The 24,488-nt window shown below is 49.9% G+C and overlaps 1 protein-coding gene across 3 annotated transcripts in view; it reads left to right on the top strand.

The window, feature by feature from the left end:
* AXIN1 (axin 1) overlaps positions 1-24,180 on the top strand; it is a 66,074-nt gene extending 41,894 nt beyond the window's left edge. Inside the window, exons 4-11 of one of the 3 annotated variants that reach the window (XM_054586741.1) lie at positions 4,065-4,161; positions 7,948-8,085; positions 13,873-14,402; positions 14,888-15,061; positions 15,157-15,234; positions 18,183-18,428; positions 22,155-22,322; positions 23,299-24,180. In XM_054586741.1, coding sequence (XP_054442716.1) covers positions 4,065-4,161; positions 7,948-8,085; positions 13,873-14,402; positions 14,888-15,061; positions 15,157-15,234; positions 18,183-18,428; positions 22,155-22,322; positions 23,299-23,425 — 1,558 coding nt within the window. In that variant the 3' untranslated portion in view covers positions 23,426-24,180. Of the gene's footprint in view, positions 1-4,064; positions 4,162-7,947; positions 8,086-13,872; positions 14,403-14,887; positions 15,062-15,156; positions 15,235-18,182; positions 18,429-20,375; positions 20,484-22,154; positions 22,323-23,298 lie in introns of all 3 variants that reach the window. The other 2 variants (XM_054586740.1, XM_054586742.1) reach the window with 2 other exon arrangements.
* The last annotated feature ends 308 nt before the right edge of the window (positions 24,181-24,488 follow it).

Below are 24,488 nucleotides of genomic sequence, written 5' to 3' on the forward strand. Positions count from 1 at the left end.
CAGCTTGGGTGCTAGGGAAGGCTGTGCCACTGGACCCTACAGGACCTACTACATCAGGCCACGCTACCAAGACAGGGAGTCAAAGCACCTCTACCTAATACACAGCAATAAACACAGGGAGGCTGCCAGAACGAGGAGACAAAGAAAGATGGCCCAAATGAAAGAATAGATCAAAACTCCAAAAAGTATCTAAAGGAAATGGAGATAAGCACTCTATGAGGTGCAGAGTTCAAAACACTGGACATAAGGATGCTCAAGGAGCTTAGTGAGGACCTCAGCAGCATGAAAAAGATCCAGCCAGAAATGAGGGATACATTAATTAAAATAAAAATTTACAGGAAAACAACAGTAGAGTGGATAAAGCTAAGAATCAAATTGATGATTTAGAACATAAGGAAGCAAAACACGACCAATCAGAGCAACAAGAAGAAAAAAGAATTCAAAAAAAGGATAGTATAAGCAGCTCTGAGACCACTTCAAGAGGTCCAACATTCGCATCATAGAGGTGCTAGAAGAAGAGAAAGAGCAAGAAATTGAAACTCTATTTGAAAAAATAATGAAAAAAAACTTCCCTAGTTTGGTGAAGGAAATAGATGTGCAAGTCTAGGAAGCACAGAGCATCCCAAACAAGATGGATGCAAAGAGGCCCACTCCAAGACCCATCATAATTAAAATGCCAGAAGTTAAAGAGAGAATCTTAAAAGCAGCAAGAAAAAAGCAGTTAGTTACCTACAGGGGAGTTCCCATAGGGCTTTCAGCTGATTTCTCAAAAGAAACTTTAGCTGACTAGTAGGGATTGGCAAAAAATATTCTAACTCATGAAAAGCAGGGAGCTACAGCCAAGATTATTTTACCTAGCAAAGCTATCATTTAGAATCAGATAAAGAGCTTCTCAGATAAGAAAAAATTAAGGAGTTCATCATCACCAAACAATTATTATATGAAATGTTAAAGGGACTCATTTAAGAAAAAGAAGTAGATCAAAACAATGAACAATAAAATGGCAAAAGTACAAATCTATCAACAATTGAGTCTAAAAAAGAAACTATACAAACAAGAAGAACAGAGACAGAATCATAGATACAGAGTCTTTTGATGGTTGCCAGATGGGAGACGGATGTCGGGGAATGGGAGAAGAGGTGAGGGAATTAAGAAGTGTGTACAAAGTGTTTCCCCTATACACGTCCAGTACCCACCTGTCACCATACATAGTTATTGAAATATTACTGACTATATTTCCTATGCAACACTTTATATTCCTTGACCACTTTTTAACTACCACGGTCTTACTCCCATCACCTTTTCCCCAGCCCCTCAAACCTACTCCCCTTTTGTAACCATCAGTGTGTTCTCTGTATTTATGGTCTGTTTTATGTTTTGTTTGTTTATTTTGTTCTTTAGATTCCACATATAAGTAAAATGATGTACTATTTGTCTTTCTCTGACTGACTTATTTCAGTTAGCATAATACCCTCTAGGTCCATCCATGCTGTTGCAAATGGTAAAATTTCATTATGTTTTTATGACTGAGTAATGCTTCATTATATATATGTACCACAACTTTTTCATCCACTCATCTATTTATGGGCATTTTGGTAGCTTACATATCTTAGCTATTGTAAATAACACTGCTACAAAGATAGGAGTGCATATGTTCTTTTGAATTAGTGCTTTGGGTTTCTTCTGCTATATACCAAGAAGTGGAATTGCTGGGTCATAAGGCAGTTCCATATTCAATTGTTTGAGGACCTTCCATACTGCTATGTTTTTCATAGTGGCTGCACAAGCATTCCTTTTTCTCCATATTCTCACCAACACTTGTTATTTGTTGATATACTGATGATAGCTGTATCTGACAGGTGTGACGTTAATCTCATAGTGGTTTTAATTTGCATTTCTCTGATGATTAGTGATGTTGAGCATCTTTTCATATATCTATTTGCCATCTGTATGTCCTCTTTGGAGAAGTACCTATTTAGGTCCTCTGTCCATCATTTGCCTGTGGCTGTAAGGATTCTTGTGACACCGAATTTTACTGTACAGGATAGGTTATCATAAACTGTTTCTGAACCAAATTTAGCCAGTCCCCCATTATTGCAGGTCTTTGGCTCTTTCTTCCCTCGATGACCATATGGTGATATCACTAGATGGAGCTGTCCCTTAGGGTTGAGCTTCTGTATCTGATATTTCTCATGGACCATTTCATTCTCCTTTATTTTGAATTTTTAAGATAGAATGTTGACATGTTCTTAGCAGTTTCTTACTTGAAATTACTACTGTAGTTTAAAGCAGTACTTGCCATGAATATAAAGTATCATGTAAAATGGCTACATGCAGCTGCAGCCCTGCAGACCCCCTCAGGTGGCTGGAAGCACAAGATGTATTGCATTTGTAGCATCTGGTTTTCTTTCCTGACATTCTGTTCCTAAAATCAAAGTTAGTACCCATACAATTTTCAGTTTCCTCCAGAAGTATCTTAATTCTCTCCAAGAAAGTATGTTTGCTAAAGGGAAAATCTGAAATTTAAAAAATATTTTCCTCTGTTATTCTGTTCATCTGGGTTATACCGAGTATCAGAAATGTAGGAATAGTCAAGAATTTGGAATATAAAATTGTGACATATTTAAATAATTATTAGAGGGAAAAAAAGGTTGTATGTCTTATCCAAGTTATTGTGGGGGGCAGCTGCACTCAGCACCTCATCCATGTGACAAAAATGGTGGACCACCTTAGTAGTTCGTGGACTTTGGTCTTAGGTGCCTGAGGACAGCACCTAATCATATATATAGAGGCATGTGGAATTTCTGTGGAATTTCTAAGTGCCCTATTAAAGTAGTATATGAGAAACAAACAAGTTGGTGGCTCAGGACACATGTTAAATGTATTTGACTCACTTGTTCCTTGACACCTGTTCTCTTGAGCACCCCTACCCCCACTGCATCACTGAGCCAGCTGTACTGTACTACCCATTTGGTACCCTGATAGCCAGGGACACTGAGGCAATGATAGGAGGGAGAGGCCATCATAGTCTCTCTCTGCCCCGCTTCAAAGCTCACCTTTTCCCACCCAGACCAGAGCTCCGAGGAGAATGTTGCAGTCCTGCCTGCCCACGAAGCTGCTGAGTTGGCAGGTGTGTGGCTCTCCAGAACAGGACACAGCAAGTGTGGTGTGCTGGGCAACGAGGGGCAGGGTGGCAGCTTCGCTAGGCCATCCAGTGTGGCCTCCCCTATGGGCAGTGCTTGGGAAGGAGTCAAAGAGATCAGGATCCTACACACACATTTTCTACGCCCTGGAGAGCAGGGAGGCCCACCTAGGGCTCCTTCAATGCAGAGGAAGTGGGAACCCAGAGAAGCTACTCCAGTTGTCCTGAACCAGGTTTTAGTGTATCTTCTCACACACTGGCTCCAGGTAGCTGTTGGGCTCTCCCAGAGTAGCTTTTAAACAATAAACAGCAAGGAGAGGACTGCAGTATTTTTAGGGATTGCATATATGCAGTGAATTATGTGTTAAATCTGGCATCTGTGTTGAGTAAGTGCATTTAGTTATATTGAAGACAATATATAACTTAATTTATATTTTTATCATAATCTTTGAAAGTGTTCATCACTGAAATTTAGGTCAAGAAAACTAATTTGAGCACCCCTCAGAGAGATTACACTGCTTGACCAATTTACCCTGGAAGAAAAGTAGAATAATGGAATTTTGGAAATCTCTTCCACCATGACCTAGATTGTCTTGGCTGCCCATTTTGCAGCCCTCAAATGTTTCCTGTCCATGTAGAACACCCCTCCCAGGCAGGCACACTGGGTCCTGCCCAGGCAATAAAACAGGGGTAGCAAATGCTTTCTGTAAAGAACCACTAGCAAATATTTTAGGCTTTGTGGCCACATGCAGTCTCTGTCATATACTCCTCCCTCGCTTTTAAAATGTAAAAACCTTTCTTAGTTATCAGGCCTTAGAAAAAAGAGGCCACGCAGGCCCTGACCATGGTAAAGCCGGCACAGCTATGCTTTGTGGAGCTGTTCTGTGTGTGCTCACGCCAGGCTGTCTCTTTCTTCTGGCAGGGATGGAATCCCACCCTACAGGATCCGTAAGCAGCACCGCCGGGAGATGCAAGAGAGTGTCCAGGTCAACGGGCGGGTGCCTCTACCTCACATTCCTGTAAGTTCCACTGTACAGCCCTAACCCTTCCTGTCTCTGAGTTTGGGACGTACCATCCTCTCAGACCCGTGCTCATCTGTTTTCCCCATTCCAACTAGGCTGCTGTAGCCATGGCCAGTGGGAAAGGCACCTGCCTGACTTCCTGTGAGTTCAGCTCATGTCCAGGTATAGCTCGTGGTCACACTCGGTATTGCCCGACAGGCTGGAGGGGGCAGCTTGTAGGGCCCAGCCTGTATAGTTCAGAAGAGAAGGGAGTGCCCTTACTCAGTACCCACTTTACAGTCTTTCCTCACTATGTCGAGGTGAATTTCCTTGAGGTGGGAGAGCAGTTCTAAGTCTCCATCGCAAACTCAACACCCAGGCCTGGCCCTTGCACGGCCACCTGACTGTGGCTCATGTCAGAAAGCCTGGCAGTGCCTCTGGTGCCCTCGTCCCAAGTTCCTGTGAGTGCTGCCTTGTTCAAGATGAAATGAGGCATCCGCCTTTCTGTGGCTGAATGGGAGGAGTGGGCATCCTGACTTCAGAGCTGCCTGAGCTTCACCTCTTCCATAAAAATAAAAAGGTGATAGCAGTTCTCTTGCTTCTGGGGGTTCACAGACCACAGCACCAAGCAGGGCCGGCCACAGCTGTCTCCACCTGCAGAGAGTTCCTCTGTTCATGACTGGACTGATGAGCTTTTCTTATTTTGACACAATGACTTTGAACAGGGGAGACTTTTAGGGGAACATAAGAAAAACTTTCAGCAGAGGCTCCAACCCGTTGGTGCCTACAGCATCTGAGGACAACTCAGGCTGCTCATTTGTGGTTTCTGTGCAGGGCAAGTGGTTATTTCTTGGGATCACAGAACACATCCACCCTTAATCAGGATTCCTTGATTAGGGTGTCTGCAGGTAGTTTAATTTCCAAATAAGAAAAGTGATTGTTTATGGTTGAGAAAAACGGATGTTGGCGTGTCCTTACTTCTGAGAAACAGATGGTCAAGCACTTTATCACCTCCCAGCTAACCCTTGGCACAGATTTGGCCTAACTGAGGCACTGATGATGTCAGATTAGGGAGAAATGGAGAACACTGTGGGTGGAGTGTAGGTACACAAGTGGGTGTGCACATGCGTGTGTATGCTGCAGTTGACTTGGGGAGTACCCAACTTTATTTGTGTTATCTGGAGCAGGCTGGACCTGAGCCGAGGTGGTGACTGCATGCGTGTTCACCCTCACAAAATATTTGCTCACAATAGGAAAAAGCAACTTTTGGGTAGGACGTGCCAGGTCCTCCTGAGACAGGAGTCAGGTGCTGTCATCAGTGTCGGGACAGATGAACACTGCCCCTGTGAGGAGAGTGAGATGGGCCCATTGCATTGGCTTCTGTTGTCTGTTCAAATGCCCCACTCCTTCCAGGGTCTTCTCACTGCCCGGTCCCCTGGGGCTCACCAGCCACGTCCACCTCCTTTCCCAGGATCCACTAGAAACACTAGACACCCAGCTGCCCCTTCTTCTTGGATCTGGTCTCCTCGTCTCCAGCACAAATCCCTGCCTGGTATTGGGCACTGCCAGGCCTCCCCCCACAACTCTTTCCACCCCCAAAGCATCAGCCTGTGTCCCAGCTTGCCCTTGGCGCCTTTCCCTCTCCAGGCCCCTCAAATCTGTCATGATCAGCATCCCACACATGGATGTTTGTCACTGAGCCCTTCACATAATTTTTAAATCAAATCTTGTAAGTTTCTGTGATGGTATTAGGTATTGTCTTTACTCCTGTTTTGCAGATGAGAAACAAGTAGGCAGAGTTGAGACTGTGCTCAGCGTCCATTAGTAGGAGGCACTGTCTCCACTCAGGCTCCCATCCTCCCCTTCAGTCTTTTCTCCTGGCCTTGTTCCAGGTCTGAAAGCCAGGGTTCTAATAGGCCCTGTCCACTCACAGAAGTCAGAGACGAGTCCTGTGTTCCACCCTGTCCCCTCTTGGCTTCCACTTGTCTTCCTGCCCCAGTTGAGGTCCCTCCAGACCCCCCCATCAGCCCTCCCTTACCCACACCATGGTGGCTTAGATTTTTTAAATATGTATTTCTATAAAGGACATTGGCACAACTGGTGAAATTGGAATAAAATCTGCTAATTAGTAACTATTATATCAGGGTTCTTTCCCTTTTTATTTTTATTTTTTTGTAATTGTCCTGTTGTAGGAATAAGAATGCCCTGGGTTAAAGTTATTTTTAAAAAAAATATTTATTTTTTAAAGTTATTTTTTAGAGAGAGAGAGGAAGAGAGGGAGAAAGAAAGGGAGAGAAACAGCATTGTGTGAGAGAACTATCAGTCGGTCGCCACTCACATGCCCCCAGCTGGGAACCTGGCCTGCAATCCCCACATGTGCCCTGACCAGGAGTTGAACCGGCACCTTTTGGTGTGTAGGCCAGCGCTCAATGCACTGAGTCATACCAGCCACAGCATATTTTTAAAATATATTTAAAAAATTTTTAAAATTAATTCTAGCCCTTACTGGTATGGCTCAGTGGGTTGAGTGCTGACCTGTAAACCAAAGGGTCACTCACTGGTTTGATTCCTGGTTGGGGCACATGCCTGGGTTTCAGTCCAGGTCCCCAGTAGGGGTTACTTGAGAAGCAACCACACATTGATGCTTCTCTGTCTCCTTCTCCCTCCCTTCCCCTCTCTAAAAATAAATAAATAAATTCTTTAAAAAATATTTTGATTCTAGAGAAAGAAACATTGATTTGTTGTGCACTTATTTAAGCATTCATTGGTTGTTTCCTGTATGTGCCCTGAGAGGGAATTGAACTCGCAACCTTGGCATATCCAGATGATGCTCTAATTAACTTAGCTACTGCCCTGGGTTATTGTTAAATACACTCTAAAGTGTTTAGGAATAAATAGGCATCATATGTACAGTTCTTGACTGGCTCAGAGAAGTGTGTGTCTGTGTGTGTACATGTGCATTGTGTCTGTGTGTGTGAGAGAGAACAAATGACAGTGTAAGAGAAATGTCAGCAATTGGGGCATCTGACAGGAGTTCTTATGCTATTCTTGCAACTTTTTAAAATTTGAAATTACTTCAGAATAAAGCCCCCCCCCAAAAATGAGTTATACAGTATATCACTGTAAAATACATTGCATAATTATATTCTTTGAAAAGGAAAGTCCTTCATAGTCCTACTTTCCCCTGATTTTTTTCCTGTATCCTGGATTTTATGTCTTCCCAACGCTGCAACAGCCTGGTCCATGCATACCTAAGTGCCAGGGGCTGCTGCCCTCTTGAGTGTAAGGTGGGCACTGCAGCGAACAGACTGGTCCTGCAGGTGTTTTGTGGGCTCATTCTCCCACCTTTACCTCCTCCACGGTCTTTGCAGCTCTACCTGTCCAGGCCCCAGGCCTCACTGGGCCTCAGGCTGGCCAGTTGTTTTAGAAGCCCTTTTGTGGGTTAGTCTGAGAGGCCCTCAAAGTGCCCTGAGGACACACTCACGAGGTCCTGCCAGCTGCTGCCCTTGATGATCTGACCCCAGGAGACCAAGTTCTGTCCTGCTCAGTGTCTCTGATTCTGTGGCTATGGGAGTTGGTGCTCTGTCCTCACCCCCTAGATCAGAGCTGGGTGAAGGAGATATTTACTTTGATGAGGAAAGGGGGGCAGTGAGGTTGATTCCCAGGTGAAAGGGGAAAAAAGAGTAAACACTTTAAGATTTCACATTATTTTCTCCACCCAAAGGTGCTTGAATGCCACCTTGGCATAGAGAACGGTAGTTCAAAGCTGTGCATGACTGGCTAATCAGCGGTGTCTCCTTGCAGCGTACTTACCGAATGCCAAAGGAAATTCGCGTGGAGCCCCAGAAGTTCGCTGCAGAGCTCATCCACCGCCTGGAGGCTGTGCAGCGGACTCGGGAGGCAGAGGAGAAGCTGGAGGAGCGACTGAAGCGCGTGCGTATGGTGAGTCGGCCTCAGTCAGGGAGACCATGCACATCGTGGTTTTTGAGTTATTTTACTACAGCTTCAGGCCCCAAGGGGTCTCCTTCAGGTTCTCCCAGAGCCCCCTTCTCCCTAGTTAACTACACACTGGCTCCTCACATGCTTTGACTTGTCTTGTTGGCCAGCCAAGGCATGCTCTCCTATGACACCTGCCCGCGGTACAGCTCCCCACCCCTATTTCCTTCCTGGGCTGTCTCCCTGAGAAGAGGTCTCTATTGTGGGGCCCTGAGCCTGGACCTAGAGAACGACCAGCAGGTGTCAGCAGTGACATTGGATGCCAGGGTTGGGGTACCTGTTCCAACTACTTTTGGGAAGACAGTTCAGAGGGAAGCCAAGACAAATCCCAGCTGTCGTCCTCAAAGTAGTCACCACACTGAGACAGTACCAGTTCATCTTGGGGAGATTTGGCCCAGGACATGCCCACCGTGCAGACTAACCAGCCTCTCTATTCACCCCAGGCCCAGCTTCCTTCCTGCTGTCCTCTCCTCGGCGCCCCAGGCTCACTTCCCTCTGCTGAGCCCTTTTGGGCCGTACACCTGATCCCATGGATGAGCACACCTGACTTGCTGGCCACGTCCCCTATATCCCTCATGCCCCCTTGGCATGTGGAGCTGAAATTTCCCCTGAGTGCTGGTAGATAGAGGCTCCTCACAAGCACCACTGGGTCCTGGGCCACATGCATCTGTGCAAAGCAGAGCATGCATGTGGCAGGAAGGACTGGTAACTCCCACTTCTCACCTCCGAGCACAGAATGGCTTTAGGTGTGGACATAGCCTTCTGTTTATCTTGTCTTGTGACCTGTAGCCTTACTTGATGAAACATTGAATGCTAACAAATTTCAACTTATTTGTAATTAATTTGCTTAAATACTTTTCGGCCCATAACTGTGGAAGAGGCAACTTGTTTTTGTTGTCCCCGGTGTCAGTCTACAAGATTCACTTCCATACACATTCAAGGGCACCAGTGCTGAGACATTGGTAACAAACGTGCCCCTGGAGTGAGTCCTTCCCTGTGCCCCTTGCACTTGCTAGCTTGTTGAACTTCGTTCACTGAATTCAGTCCCTCCTGAATGCTGTGAGCCTCCATGTCACTGGCAGGGAAGCCTTGCTTTTCTCTTAGGTAGGAATTCCCTGCTGAAAGTTAATGGTCACCACCAAGCAAGTGGATGTCTTCCATTCTTTTGTCAGTATTTTATGTCTAATACCTAAAACTAAAAAAAAAAAAAAAAAAAAAAAAAAAAGATGTTTCTTGAAGAAATTATTTTTCTACCCAACTAAAATACAGAACCTGAGCCTTCCTCAGACCCCATCAGAACCCCTCAGGAGGGGCTTGCTCTCTTACTTTACCTGTTCCCAGGTGAGTGCACCTGAAGTCTGGAGACACTGCCTTAAAGGTCGATGTGGGGAACAGTAGATGGTGGGCATACCTTGCGACCTCCTTTCCTGCCCATCCTGGCAATGCACACAGGGAGTCCTGCTTGACTGCACATTGCAGCTGTGATCCTGGGTTTCAGAGCTCACTTATAGGATGCCCAGCTTCCAGCCAAGGGGCGTGGCTCCCCCATCTTTCCCTCACATCAAGGCAGCAGGTAGATTTCAAATGACATGTCACTAAGCTCCTTGAGCATCCTTATGTCCAGTGTTTTGAACTCTGCACCTCATAGAGTGCTTATCTCCATTTCCTTTAGATACTTTTTGGAGTTTTGATCTATTCTTTCATTTGGGCCATCTTTCTTTGTCTCCTCGTTCTGGCAGCCTCCCTGTGTTTATTGCTGTGTATTAGGTAGAGGTGCTTTGACTCCCTGTCTTGGTAGCGTGGCCTGATGTAGTAGGTCCTGTAGGGTCCAGTGGCACAGCCTTCCCTAGCACCCAAGCTGGGTACTCGAGGTGCGACCTTCGTGTGGGCTGAGTGCACCCTCCTCTTGTAGTTGAGCTTTGGTTGCTGTTGGCAGATCAATGGGAGGGATCTACCCAGGCCAGTCAGCTGCAAGGACTGACTGTGACCACTGACCACCAACCTCCGCCGTCCGTGGAGGATCAGCTGTGCGGGGGCAGGGCGGTGGTGCTCTGACGTGGTCTGTAGTTGCCCACTGGGTACGCTGGCCCTGGGTGGTGCAGGCCAAGGTCAGCCCCCTTTGTTTTGCCCGGGGCCCCCTGCCTGAGCTATAAAGCAATCTGAGATGGCTGGCTGCTGCTTGAGCTGGACTTGGAGATTCCCCAGTGAAGCGAAGCTGTGAGTGTAATCTGGCTGCTGCTGAGGCTCACTGAAGGCAGCTGTTGCTTGTTTGATAGGATTTAGGAGCCAAGACCAGCCATTCTTATGGAAAAGCAGCTTGGGTGGGCCCATAGGTTGTGTGGGGCAGAGTCTCCTGGGATCTCCAAGAAGGGGGGTCAAACAGTGTTAGCCAGGTTGATGGGAGTCTCGGATATGGAACCAGCTTACTGGTTCTGTCGAGGGAGAGCTCAGAAAAGGGACATTGGCCTCTGCTCGCCTTGATGCCAGTTTCTCCCTCTGTACCCCTGGTGCCTTTCAAGCTGCTGCCCGAGTGCTGGAGCTCAGAGGGAATGAGTCTGAGTAGGTGAGTCTGTGTGTGGGCTCTTTAAGAGGAACTGCTTGGGGCCCCAGCAGTTTCTTCCGCCGACTCAATCCCCGCTGGTTTTCTCAGCCAGAAGTTGTGGGGCCTTACCTTCCAGGCACTGGAACCCTGGGCTGGGGGGCCTGGTGTGGGTCTGGGACTCCTTGCTCCTGAATGTTTATCCACGTGGGCATGGGGCCACCCCATTCTGTATCTGTGCCCCTCCTGCCAATCTGGATGGATGTGGTTTCTTTAATTCTGTATTGTTGGACTTTCCATTCAGCTCGATTTTGTGGTTGTCAGACTTCATTTAGCTTTATTTCTGAGTGATGGTTGTTCTGTATTTTAGTTGCAATTTTGATGTGGTTGTGCGAAGGAGCGAGCCATGTCTTCCTATGCTGCGATCTTGACCAGAAGTCAGAAAACATGTCAGACCCTGAGATCAGGAAGGCAGACCTGAGAGTAAGATAAATAGCCAGACGGTGGGGATCTCCAAGAAAGAATTTGCATGAAAGTATTTTTAAGCGCTCATGCACACATGCATAAGTAAAATTTTCTTACCAGCATCTTTGTCTCTCCTTCCCTCATGGTGATAGGGTGGCCCTCACTCTTGCAGAGGCAGAACTTAAGGGCTTCACATGTGCTGACCAGCTGTCCTCCCCACGGTTCCCACAATTCAGTGATCTGTCCCAGGTCACTCAGCAGGGAAGCTACCATATTGCGTTCTAGTGAGGGTATGGTGAGACGTCTTTGACCTGGAGGGAGTAGCACTTGGGAACCGGTTCAGAGCCAGGCCATCTGGCAGGAGCCAAGGACATTGGGTATGCACTCACCAAGGCCAGCTCTTTCTGAGGTTCATCAGAGACCTTACTGAGTAATTGAAGGAATAGTTAGCATTTTAATAGCCTTCTCTGAACAAGCAAATATAGAGAACAGAATCACCATGAAGTATGGAATATTTTAGCAGGAACTAAATCCTGGTTTTCGTGTTGTGACAAAGCTGATGCCTTCATTGTTTAGCACAGCATTTCCATTGGCATCAGCTGTCTGTGCATGAGGGTTCCCCTGAGCATGTTGCAGTTAACAACCCTTAAAACAAATGTTCTCATGAAAAAATGTGTGTGGCATTTCTTTCTCTTTTTTTTTAATCCTCAGCTGAGGATATGTTCATTGACCTTGGTAGGGAGCGTGGTGAAAAACATCGATCAGTTGCTTCCCTTATGTGCCCCCATTGGGGATTGAACCTGCAACCTTTTGGTGTATGGGCTGATGCTCCAGCCAACTGACCCACCTAGCCAGGGCATGTGTGTAATGTTTCTTAAAGTCTTAACAAGGGAAGAATTCACTACCTTTTTGCTATAGAATTGAGCTATCATAATTGTTCTGTCAGGTGTTTAGTTTGTCTTAGTGACAGTGTGTGCTTGTCCAGGCAGGTCGACATTTTTGGTCAAGACTTTGTGAAGATAGCTGTGGCTCTTGGTATTCAGTGTGTTTTACCGATGTCTGACTCAGATGTTTTGTTCTCTGTGGTGTTGCTGGCAGGTGGAAGGTGGCTGCGTCTGGAACGACCACTAGCTCTCAGGAGAAAGCCTGGTCCCAGCATGGTGTTTTTTGATAGAAATGTTCAAATGAACAGCCCTTTGTATTTCTCCATTATCAGTGCAGGAACCCGTGGCCTCAAGCTCAGGTGGGCTTGCCACAAGCAGTAGCCTGTGGTGGGCTCCAGATATGGGTGCCCAGACTCGAGGTCAGGTGTCAGGCCCAAAGCTGCCCCAATGGGTTTGCTCCCACAGGTGTCCCCTGGTCCTCGGATGTGGCACACTGCCCAGCAGCTGGCAGTGCAGTGTCCGTTCCCATGTGTGATTTTGTAATCCAAATAAATCATGCTATAAATAATGATCCTTTTTTAAAAGAAATAACAACAGAATTTTTAAATAACTTATTTTTATTGTGAAATTTTGAAAATAGAAGCAAAGAACAACATGAAAACTATCAACTGAACAGTTAGGTAAATCTGTAACATTTCAAAACTGTAAAATTGAATTCTTACATATGCGGAACTGTTAAGAAAAACTGGATCTCATCTCAAGGCTGGTGGCCCCCACCTCTCAGGGTTTTGGAGGTTTCCTCTTGCTTGCTGCTGTCTTAAGGAGTAAATGGCTTCAATGCTTTCGTTGTCCTGGGAAGACCCCTCAGTGAAAAACCTCCTGGGCCCTCAGCCTTGCAAAGCAGAGGGGTGTTGGGATGGGAACATGGGGTGGGGTGTGGGACCCCGGGGGTCCAAGTCTCTGCTGTGGTGGCTCTAAGCTGTGCCCAGAAGAGAGTGCATTCACCCTCCATCTGTGGGTCCCCTTCTGTTGCCCTCTGTCTTCTTTGGTGCTATATTCTACCCTGAGCCTGAACAAATGACATTTAGATACTTCAGTGAGAAATTCTGTGGTAAACTTTTGGAGATCTTTTTATATTAAAAATACAGGTGTAGCTTATTCCCCCCCTCCTTTTTCAATTATTACCAAATTTGCTCAACATTATTCTGGTTTGGTTAATACAGTAAGATAAGAAAATAAATATAAGCTGTACCTTTTGGAATTAAAGTGACAAAATGTTTATGTTTACAGATACAGGGTTATGTTAACTCTTAGAGAATTGAATAAAATTCAGTTAGTTTAATGTGAGAATTTATCAAAAAACACATAGCAAGATAAGAAGCGAGCTCTTCTGTACGAGGGCCATATTCCTTTTGAAAATATTATGGAAAATATGGTAATAAAATTGAGAAGTAAGAAAATTTAACTGAAAGAAAACAAAAATTTCTATTGAGAAGCATAAAAGAAAACTAAACCAGTGTGGAGGTTTCTTTGGCATTGTGTTCCCTGAAGCATTGGTATGTGGCAGGTGCATGTCCTTGGACACTTGTGGGTGAGCACAGCTTCCTGTCCTCAATCCTGTCTGTGCCCCATCCGGCAGTACAGCCTGCTGAGAGCCCAGCTGAGCTTGCTCAGGGATCAGCAGGGACAGAAAAGGCTCTAGGCAGTGGGATAGCACCTCCGGCACTTCCATTCGACTTTGTGTTTGTTTGGCTGTTGTTTCTTATTTGTTGTTTGTTTCCCCAAGTGCGAGGTTTCCTTGGTCTGGCAGGTGCCAAGAGGTGACATACGGCCTTGTCCCTACAGGAAGAAGAAGGCGAGGATGGCGATGTGTCCTCTGTACCCCCAGGGGCCAGTCACAAGCTGCCTTCGGCCCCAGCCTGGCACAACTTCCCACCCCGCTATGCAGATGTGGGCTGTGTGGGGCTGCGGGATGCGCATGAGGAGAACCCCGAGAGCATCCTGGACGAGCACGTGCAGCGGGTCATGAGGACTCCCGGCTGCCAGTCTCCCGGGCCTGGCCACCGCTCCCCTGACAGCATACACATGCCCAAGATACCTGGGGTGTTGGGAGGTGCATCCCTGGGGCATGGTAAACACGTGCCCAAGTTGGGGGCAAAGCTGGAGACAGTTGGCATGCACCTCCACAGACACAGCCACCACCATAGCCACCATGGTGTGACCAGGCCCAAGGAGCAGGCCGAGGTGGAGGTCACCCGCCGGGTCCAGAGCAGCTTCGCATGGGGCCCGGAGCTGCACAGTCATGCAGCCAAGACCCGAAGCCACTTAGAGAACATGGGTAGCATGCCCAATGCCAATGACAGCCTGGCTTACAGGTAAGTGTCTGTGGTGGCCTGAGCCATGATTTGAGATTGGGGCTAGGCTTGTGTCCATGAGGGGCATGCGTGTCATCCCAGGAAGGAAGGGGTCTCAGTGAGGGGTCATGACTCCTGTCGACTCTGTTCTGGTTTTCTGGGCTAGAATTCCCCTTTAAGAGTCATTAAACCAAGGTCAGCTGCGGAGATTGCAGACATGTAGCCAAGAGCTCAGGTGCCAGGAATAGGCGCCAGGCTTCTGCCTGGGGTGCTAGTCTGTCTGGGGCACCAGCCCTCCCAATCAATGTCATTTGCATTCCTTCCTTCACTTTTTCCCATGGAGTCACCTGAAAAAACCCCTGTAACCCCACAGAGTTGGTAGAATACAGCACTTTGTCAAGGCCTCCATGTTTAGGAGCCATACAGGGTATGGAGCATAGGTGGCCAGTTATCCAGTGATGGGCCAGGTTAAGTCGGTGGATGACTCCCAGGTCTTGCTTTTGCAGTGGGAAGGCCAGCGGCACAACCTCCAAAAGAAATGCCAAGAAGGCTGAGTCAGGGAAGAGTGCCAGTGCTGAGGTGCCAGGCCCTTCAGAGGACGCAGAGAAGAACCAGAAGATCATGCAGTGGATCATTGAGGGGGAGAAGGAGATTAGCAGGCATAGGAAGGCCGGCCATGGGTAAGCAGTACCTGCTGTCCTGGGGGTGTGGGCACAAGTATGCAGAACCAGCTGGCAAGCCTGTAGAGCTGCTTTGCCACTGTTCTCCGTGGCAGGGCCCACCCACCGTCTTACTACAAACCATATACAGTGGAAGCAAGAATTCAAAGGGATCAGGTTCAACTCATCTCAGTGTGAGTTTCTTTTTTTGTTTTTTGTTTTTTTAAAGATTTTATATATACTTTAGAGAGAGTGGAAAGGAGAAAGAGAGGGTGAGAAACATCAGCATGTAAGAGAAACATCACTTGGTTGCCTCTCGCACACCCCCAACTGGGGACCTGGCCTGCAACCCAGGCATGTGCCCTGATGGGAGCGGAACCAGCAGCTTTGCGGTTTGCAAGCTGGCACTCGATCCACTGAGCCACACCAGGTGGGATTGCAGCATGAGCTTGTTGACACCTGCCCTGTGTGAGCCTGTGATGAGGTGGGGTCTTAGATGTCGCTTCAGTGTCCTGGGCAGAAGTGCCCACTCGTGAGGTCAGTCTGAAGTCACCATGCCTCTCTGTGACTCTGCTTGCTGCTGCCCCACACAGCTGCTCTCATGAGGTTATTTCTGGGACAGTGACACTTCCACATGACAGTGACCTAACGCACCAGGAAAGTGAGGCAGGCACCTCACTATCATTCCACATGGGGCTTTGGGAGAAACCTTCTGTGTCTGCACCTGGTTGTCCCCTCGGTGGGTGGGACCAAAGGTTCTTGTTTAGTCTCCATCCCTCTGGGCTCTGGATGGCCCCACAGGGCCAGAGGCTTCTCTGGGGGTGTGGAGCCAGGCCCTCAGACATGCCATCACTGCCTTATGTGGGTTTGTCCATCCTCGGGTGGACAGGGCTGGCTTAGATGGGGCAGGGCCAGAGGTGACTGACAGCCAGGGGCTTTGGGCCTGGAGCTGATGACACCTGTCCATCGGTGGGCGGGCCATCTGGGCTTCCTCAGTCTCAGATTCTCCTGACCCTTGGCATTCTTTGTCCACGGTTGAGGAGGACTGAATGTGTGCATAAGGCGGGTGAGCCTCATTTTGGGAATGAGTCCCTCACCAATGTCCAGACCCCTTTGCAGACACAAAGTCTGTCCTGGTGAGGGGCCTCTTGAGGAGCCCCTTTCCTACTCTGGTTGGGGTGAGGTCGATTCTCAGCTTCTCTGGATTTCTCTCTTGCGGGTTTTCACAAGGAATGGGCCTGCCCCAGCTGGTCCTCTCACCCCAAACAGAGGATCTCTGTGGTTGAAGAGTAAGAGGCACATATAGAAATAGCCTCCCAGGTTCCTGTCAGGTGGGCTATTTTAAATGATGGCCTTCAGTGACCATGGGGCCTCTGCCTTTGTTGTTCTTATGTAAGGCAGGTAGTTGGGGAGCATAGGGACATGGAGGGGTAGAAAGGTGAGAGGTTGGAAAGATGGGGATTTAGGGGGCAGGGCTGTTGGGAGTGGTAGTGGGGAGATGGGGGCGGAGGTCTCCCTGGGCCCAGCCTTGGGGGCTTTTTAGGAGGAGGAGCTCACCTCACCTGGGGTACCTTTCCTTTGGGCAGTCCTGGTGTCACCAGAACACTGGGCCGACACACTTCCCAGGGGGCCCTCTATGGTTCTCTTATCTTTGCTCCTGGTGCTGAGATTCCCCCTTCCCAGCGTCAGCTGAGGAAGGCTGATATTTTCACTTGAATTCCTCCTAGTGGTTGAGTGATGGTGTGTTACGCAGGTGTAAAGCACACTCACTCTTGAACAACAAAAAAGGATGATACCAGACCAAAGCAGGAAAATCAGGAAAAATTATGTTTAGAATTAAGCCAAATGTGTTAAGTATTTTTCATGGGGAAGGAAGTAGATCAGTATTCTGAGAGTGGCTATTTCTAAATTATGGGTTATTTACATTTTTTCTTTGAATTTCCTGCATATTTCAGGTTTTTCATGAACGTTAAATATCAAAGCTTTTTTTAAAGTCTTTGTATAGGATATGATTTGTACTTTAACAAATCTGTTAAAAATAAGTTACAAAAAGAGCAGTGTGGTCCTGAACGGGTAGCTCAGTTGGTTAGAATGTCAGCCTGATACGCCAAGATTATGAGTTCTATCCCCAGTCAGGACACATACAAGAATCAATCAATGAATGTTTAAGTGGGTAGAACAAAAAAATCCATGTTTCTTTCTCTCTCCCCCTCCCTTCTTTCTTTCTTTCTCTCTAATATCAATAAATTAAAAAAATATTTTTTAAAAGAAATGTGCAAGCCATTATTACATGAAACATTAAAGGGACTTATTTAAGAAAAAGAAGATCAAAACTATGAAGTTAAAAAATCACAGCAAATTCACAGCTATCAGCAACTGAATCTAAAAAAACTAAGCAACCAGAACTGGAACAGAATCATAGATATGGAGATCACATGGAGGGTTATCAGCTGGGAGGGGGAAAGGTACAGGGAATAAGAAGCATAATTTGTAGGTACAAAATAGGTAGAGGGGTGTTAAGAATAGTTTAAGAAATGCCCTGGCTGGTGTGGCTCAGTGGATTGAGTGCTAGACTGTGAACCAAAGGGTCGTGGGTTCGATTCCTGGTGTAGGGCACATGCCTGGGTTGCAGGCCAGGTCCCCAGCAGGGGGCATGCAAAGTGCAACCACACATTGATGTTTCTCTCCCTCTCTTTCTCCCTCCCTTCCCATCTTTAAAAATAAATAAATAAAATCTTTCTTAAAAAAGTAAAAAAAAAAAAGGATAGTATAGGAAATGGAGAAACCAAAGAACTTCTATGCACTACCCATGGACATGAACTAAGGCAAGGGGTTGCTGGAGGGAATGGAGGTACCGGGAGGAGAGGGGCAAAGGAGGAAAAATTGGGACAACTCTAATAGCATAATCAATAAAATATATTTTGAAAATTTCAAAAAAAAAGTGTTTGTGTCATGTAGGATAGGAGGAAATTGCTGAAGTTCACATAGCTTTCACTGGCCAGGGCCACAAGGGCACTCCTGCCCCAGGCATCCAGAGGTCAGCGCTGAGCTCAGCCTCTGCTGCTGGCTCCCGCCTAGTTCCAGGTGCCTGTGTATGGCCAGGGTTTCAGGTTCTGCCACTTCTGTTTTCTTGCTCACAAAGGTCTTCCGGGGCAAAGAAGCAGCAGGTTCACGAGAGCTCCAGGCCCTTGTCCATTGAGCGTCCTGGAGCTGTGCACCCTTGGGTCAGCGCTCAGCTCCGGAACTCTGTCCAGCCCTCTCATCTCTTCATTCAAGACCCCACGATGCCACCCAACCCAGCCCCCAACCCTCTTACCCAGCTGGAGGAGGCCCGCAGGCGTCTAGAGGAGGAAGAGAAGAGAGCCAACAAATTGCCCTCAAAACAGAGGTACAGGTCCATCGGGGAGAGCAGGGCTGGCACCTTTCAGGGCCCCTCCAGGTACCGTGGCTACACTCTGGTGTGGAGCTTCCGAAGACCTGAGGTCCGTACATAGAGCCATGCTCGGTGCCCACCAACAGTAGTGGGTTTTTCCTTCCAGTTTCTTCCACATGGCCCTGCTGAGTGACCAAGGGCTAGGAGGGCAGGTGGTCATTACACTGTCCTGGGGAGAAGAGGGAATTTTTCCTCTGATCACACTTTCTCTGCTTTCTGAGCGTACACTTGCCCCGGGTTTTTGTGGAAGGCCATGGGTCCCCTTAGTGGCATAGAACTTCTAGAGGCCACACAATCAGGTCACCACCCGTTGCTGTGCGGCTGAGCTCAGAGGTGTCGGTCCGGGGGTGTCCTGGCTGCGTCCATTCAGGAGCCCTAATCTGTGCTGTTTGCACGTAGGACAGCAAACAGTGCTGAAATATGTGCAGGTTTAAAACTCTTCTGGAGAGACCCCAGGCCCCACAGCCACTCCTCACTGTGCCCATGTTGGCCTTCAGGAGCAGAGCAGCTCAACCGGCTGCTTCCATGGCCGTAGGCCAGGCCCTGTTCTCTCTTCTGCGGAGGCAGGGGTCCACCTCCTTGTGGGTGGCATATATTCTCTCCAGGCCGGAGGGGCTTCGCTGACCCTTCTCACTGGGTTTTGAGGTCACTTTTCCCAGATGTGCTGGTTCATTGGGACCTCCAGGCAATGAGAGTTTCTGAGGGGCCTGTCATCACAACCCCCGTTTCCTCAGACGTTACTAGTTCCCCTTGCCCAGTCTTCAGTCATCCGGTTCCCGGCTCTGCTTCCCGTGGGTCTCACTGTGTGGGGCAGCACTGCTCTATGGAGGCTGGTGTCAGGTGTGAACTCTCCCTACCATCCATCTTGTTGGACACAGGGGGAAGGCAGAAGGTGTCCTTTGGTCATTGAATGTCACCATGTTTTTTTTACAGCCAACTGTCTCTCCTTGTGATCTTGTTCAGTCAACATAGAGCCAGCTGGCTCTGCTGGACGCCTATGACCTGGAGGCAGACAGGGCAGCAGAGGGCGACCTAGGGGAGGCCAGGGCTCAAGGGCTGGAACTCTTCCCTCTGCCAGGGGTTTCCTGGCATGTCATTTTTGCTGTGATCTCTGGGGAGTAGGGCTTGCATCCCCTCTTCCTACCAGCACCCAGCCGGTCCTTCACAACAGTGTGGTCTGTCTGTGGCCAGTGGAGTTATTTTGTGACATGTTTTGGGGGGTGAGCTGCCTGCGGGGTTTCAGCCAGTGTCTCTGACATTGCCACGTGTCATCAGTCCAGGGCATGTAGGCCTTTTAGTAAATGGCCACAGAGCAGAGTTCTGGAGGTGGCAGTGGAAGTTCTGGGTCTCCCCAAGCTCCTCATGGGGTAACCCCCACTTAAAGCAAAAAGTACTGTTAGGGCTGCACAGCACAGGCCCAGGGTGGGTGGCTTCTTGGAGAGGAGCTGCTGGGCAGCGAGCTCCAGGACAGGACTCTGACTGCTTTGGACAGAGCAGTGACCGTGTTTCAGGGCCCAGGTCCACATCAGAGCGCCAAGTGGGAAGAGCTACACCCACAAGGGAGAGACCAGAGGCAGGTTCTCTTAGTATGAATGAAATGACAGAATCCTAGCACCTCAGAGGAGGGGTTCCCCAAAGTGTGCTCCAGGGAGCCGGAGGGCTCTAACCACAAATGAAGAATCTGAGAAACTTGAATGATGAAGGCAATGTCTGGTTCTTGACTGATCTGACAGCTTCACCACCCAAGAAAGGGTTTGCCCATCTCACAGTGGGAGCCTTGCATAGAGGTGATGGAACCTTTTGGGGAGCACCTGCTCCGCCTGCTCACCATGTTGTCACCGCGGAGTGTGGAGGCAGCCCTGCCCCAGGCCTATGTGGCTCATTGACGCGGTTGTTCCCTAGGTATGTGCAGGAGGTCATCCAGCGGGGGCGCTCTTGCGTCAGGCCGGTGTGCACGCCCGTGCTGAGCGTGGTGCCAGCAGTGTCCGACACGGAGCTCTCCGAGACAGAGTACGTGCGTCCCCCTGGGTCCTCTCGTACTGCTCGCCCAGCCTGCACGGTGGGCCAGGGGCTGTGGAGCAGCAGCATCTCTTCCCAGGGCGGAAGCCCGGGCACTGCACTGAAAGAGCTGGGGTTGCAAGCTGTTCCCAGGCCTTTCCTTCCTGTCTCTGTCACAGGGGACACAGTGACTGTCTCTGTGGTAACAAATGACCGACAGGTTAAAGAGGAGGTCTCTTCCAGTCTGTCTCCTGCACTCTGGCCATATATCCACCCCGCCTGCCTTTACTCTCCTGAGATCCCAGCCAGGCCTCGGGATTTGAGAGCCATGATCGTTCCCCTGACACACTGCTGACAGATAGCGTCAGCACCTGTGGTGCGCGTTTGTCCAGATGCTGTGTGCACAGCAAGCCTGGCTTTGTTTTCACTCAGGATGCATCTGCTCCCCAGATATGTGTGGCATAGGGTGGGCATTAGGGAGCTGCGGGCCACATGCAGACAAGTGCCTGGTCGCCCCACTCCTATACTTCTGTTCAAGACAGGGCAGAAGGGGTCTCCCACCTCAGCCCTCGCTAGGTTCACCCCAGACAGTGCCAGCCGGCTCAGAGCCTCCCCACCAGGTTTGGCCTGGAGGGGCAGGAGGCCTACTTCCCTTCTGTAGAGAACAGGTCCATCCAGGTGGGCTCCCAGGACATGTCGGGGTTGAGGTTTCAGGACTAAGGGAAGGAAAGCTGGAGCCATGGAGGATGGCTGAAGTAACAGCCCCACAGATGGAGTGACTGTAATTTATGCCCAGGAGCTCCAGGGAGAGAAGAGCCCACTGAGCTCAGGTGGCCTTCCTGACATGACACTGGTGCGGGAAGCTTCCTACCACTCGCAGCTGGCAGGAGCCAGAGGCTGTGCCCATGTGTACCTGGGCCGTTCCAGAGCAGTCCCAAGGGCCAGGGATGCTTTGGGGACAGGGAGTGCTCCCTGTCTGAGACACAGAATGGCTGCTCAGCACCATCAGGGTGAGGGCCCAACCGTGGTGCTGGCCTCACACCCTTCTCTGGAAATCTGGCTGGATGCCGCCTCTGGTCTTCGGACAAGCTCTCTTCCGGTGGGGGCAGGGGGGCAGATCCATTTAAATCATCATAATTCTGTTTGTCCACTACCTGGCCTTCAGATGTTTTTGAAGTTTGGGGACAGTAGGCTTTACTAGGGTTCAAGCAGTGTAGTCCAGCCTAGTGGCCTGGCCACCATGGGTTCAAGACCTGAGAGGCCTGCAGGTCCACTTTCATGTGGCCTGGATTGGGGATGCTGCCCATCAGCCACTTCAGGCCACAGTGAGACCTGGGGCTTTACAATGGCTGGAGGAGAGTGGCAGATGAACTGAGGTGCTGTGGCGATATGGGGCAAACAGGGGTGGGAGATGAGCTAGCATCCATGCTGTATGTCTTTGTGCGTGGGTTTGGCACAGAGTTGGGACCCTGGGTTGAAATACCATGCGGGGCAGGGGCTCCTGGGGGCTGGATGCAGCTCTGTGGCAGGATGGACATTGGGGTCTGTGGATGCGTAGCATTTCTGAGTGTGTTGCACCTCACCCCTGCAGGCCTTGTCCCATCAGCCCAAGGCCTGAGGTCTGTTGGAAGGTGCCCAGCTGTATTCTGAGCCCAGCAATAACCACTGTGTCTCTGCCTCCAGGACGAAATCGCAGAGGAAGGCGGGTGGTGGGAACTCGCAGTTATGCGACAGCATCGTTGTGGCCTATTACTTCTGCGGGGAACCTATCCCCTACCGGACCCTGGTGAGGGGCCGCGCTGTTACCCTGGGCCAGTTCAAGGAGCTGCTGACCAAGAAAGGCAACTATAGGTGAGAGTGAAGGGCTCGGGTCTATGGTAAGCAGGTACCCCACCCGGGAGATACGCTGAGTGCTGGATGCCCTGTTCCTGCCCTGTTCTTATCCCAGCTAGTCCTTGTTCCCCACGCCTCGCCCCCGCCCCCGCCCCGCGCCCTGCCTTACCTGCTTCCCCAGCCCTGAACTATTGTGTGAGGCATGGGCAGCCTCAAGGCTTCCAGCCCCAACTTCCACCCTTGGGTCACTTGGGTGACTGAGGCCTCCAGGCCAACTTAGGGGTCTGGACAGTCCTTACCTTAAAGGTGCGGAAGTAGGGCCAAACACAGTGGTCTGTCTGTCCTTGTGTTGGTCTGACCTGAGTTGGCGTTTTCTCCAGCCTTCTGATTCAACCCATTTTCACTAGACACAGAAGCCAGGGCCCCCCTTCCTAGGGTCTGCCATGGGCTGCTCGGCCCTGCCATCCTGAGACCAGCCCCTGAGGGCTCCTGGGTAAGCACTGTTGGAGGAGGAGGAGTCACATGGGGTCTTAGCTGGAGTCAGCCCACTCTGGCCTCCAGGGAGTGGTTTTCTCATTCCAGTGATGGTGAGAAAGTGCCCTTTGGAAATGGAGGGTGTGGCCACCAGAGAAGGGCCTGGTCTCCACGGGCTTCTGCTGGGGCCTTAGTAGAGGCTTATCACCCTGGTGGAGATGACACTCTCAGCCCTCAGGAAACAAACGCCGGACCTGCACTCTTCTCCCCACAGCACTCTAGCGGCCAGGGCAGAGGACCCTACTTGTGATTCCCGTTGCTGTCAGCTCTTCGACACATGAGCACCAGGCACAACCGGCTCACGTGCCCTGCGTGATGTGTCTGGAGTGTGGCTGCCAAGTGCTCTGCATATGTGGGACCATGGGGTCACCTGGCTAGGAGGTTGGGAGGCCCCAAGCGTGTGGGGGCCTGGGCAGGAGAGGAGCGGACCGGCCCTCACCTCTTCTCTCCCATCCCCCAGATACTACTTCAAGAAAGTGAGTGACGAGTTTGACTGTGGAGTTGTGTTTGAGGAGGTTCGGGAAGACGAGGCCGTCCTGCCTGTCTTTGAGGAGAAGATCATCGGCAAGGTTGAGAAGGTGGACTGACTGGCAGGCCAGGCCTCTGCAGCAGGCTGGGCTCTCATCAGGTGGGGACAGGGAAGGCCACACAGAGCCAGGAAGGACTGTGCCACGTCAGGTGCTCGCGCGTGTGTACAGACACATAACTCCTTGTGTAAGGCCAGGGACTGCCTGCCCCATAGCCACCCACCACTTTGGTCCACCTGTGTCCAGGCGGGCGGCAGTCCCGCGGAGTGGTCCCACAGGCATCTGTCCTGCCTTCGAGGGGGCCCTATCCACTCCTCCACAGCACTACTCTGAGAGTCAGCCCAAGCAAGCAGGGAGCCCACCGTGGGGCCGCCTTGATGACCTTCCCCAGTGGGCCCCTGCTGCTAACCACAGGCCAGGCCCCTGGTGCCTCCCGGGAGGACGCTCACCCCACAGGCTCTGCTTCTCCCTTCAGGACTCGCCCTCCATGCCCTGCCCTTGTTGGGCCCAGCACAGCCTGGGGTTCAGGGGGCCCTTGGGGTCTCTAAATTGTACATGTCACGGAGTGCCTTCAACACAGCTTGTCTCTTGCTGCCACTGTGTGGATCCGGCGATGGGGCACCTCATTGCTCCCTCTCCACCCTCAGTTTCCACAGCGCTGGCTCAGTGGGTCCCGGGCCCCTCCTTTCTAAGGGCCCATGTAAATATGTACATTTCTCAGGCTAGGGCCAGCAGGGGGCTGCCCCGAGCCCGTTTTTCATGCGCTGACTTGTACAATGATCTTTTCAAAGGTACTTGGATAATAATGAAATAAAACCAGTTTAGAATCTTCCCTGGATGTGGAGTGATAGATCTTCTGTCAGTGGGGCCTGGTGTGTGGGTACGTCATCCTCAGCCAGCTTCTGGCACATGTGGTCCGTCTTCTCTGTCTTGGCCTCTTACGTACTGTGCATGTCAGGTCTCAGCAGCAAGGTCACATTAACATCCAAAGGTCCTGGGAGTTGGGTGTCTTGTGGAGCCAAGATGGCAGAGTGCTAGAGAGGGAGCGGCCAAAGCTGGCAGCAACATGCCCCCATTCCTGCACACGGGGGGACCCAGACTCATACCTGAGCCAGGGGTCCAC

Source organism: Pteronotus mesoamericanus, unplaced genomic scaffold, assembly GCF_021234165.1.
Source record: "Pteronotus mesoamericanus isolate MK-2021 breed Mesoamerican mustached bat unplaced genomic scaffold, CSHL_Meso_final contig_947, whole genome shotgun sequence".
In the NCBI taxonomy this organism is placed as follows: domain Eukaryota; kingdom Metazoa; phylum Chordata; class Mammalia; order Chiroptera; family Mormoopidae; genus Pteronotus; species Pteronotus mesoamericanus.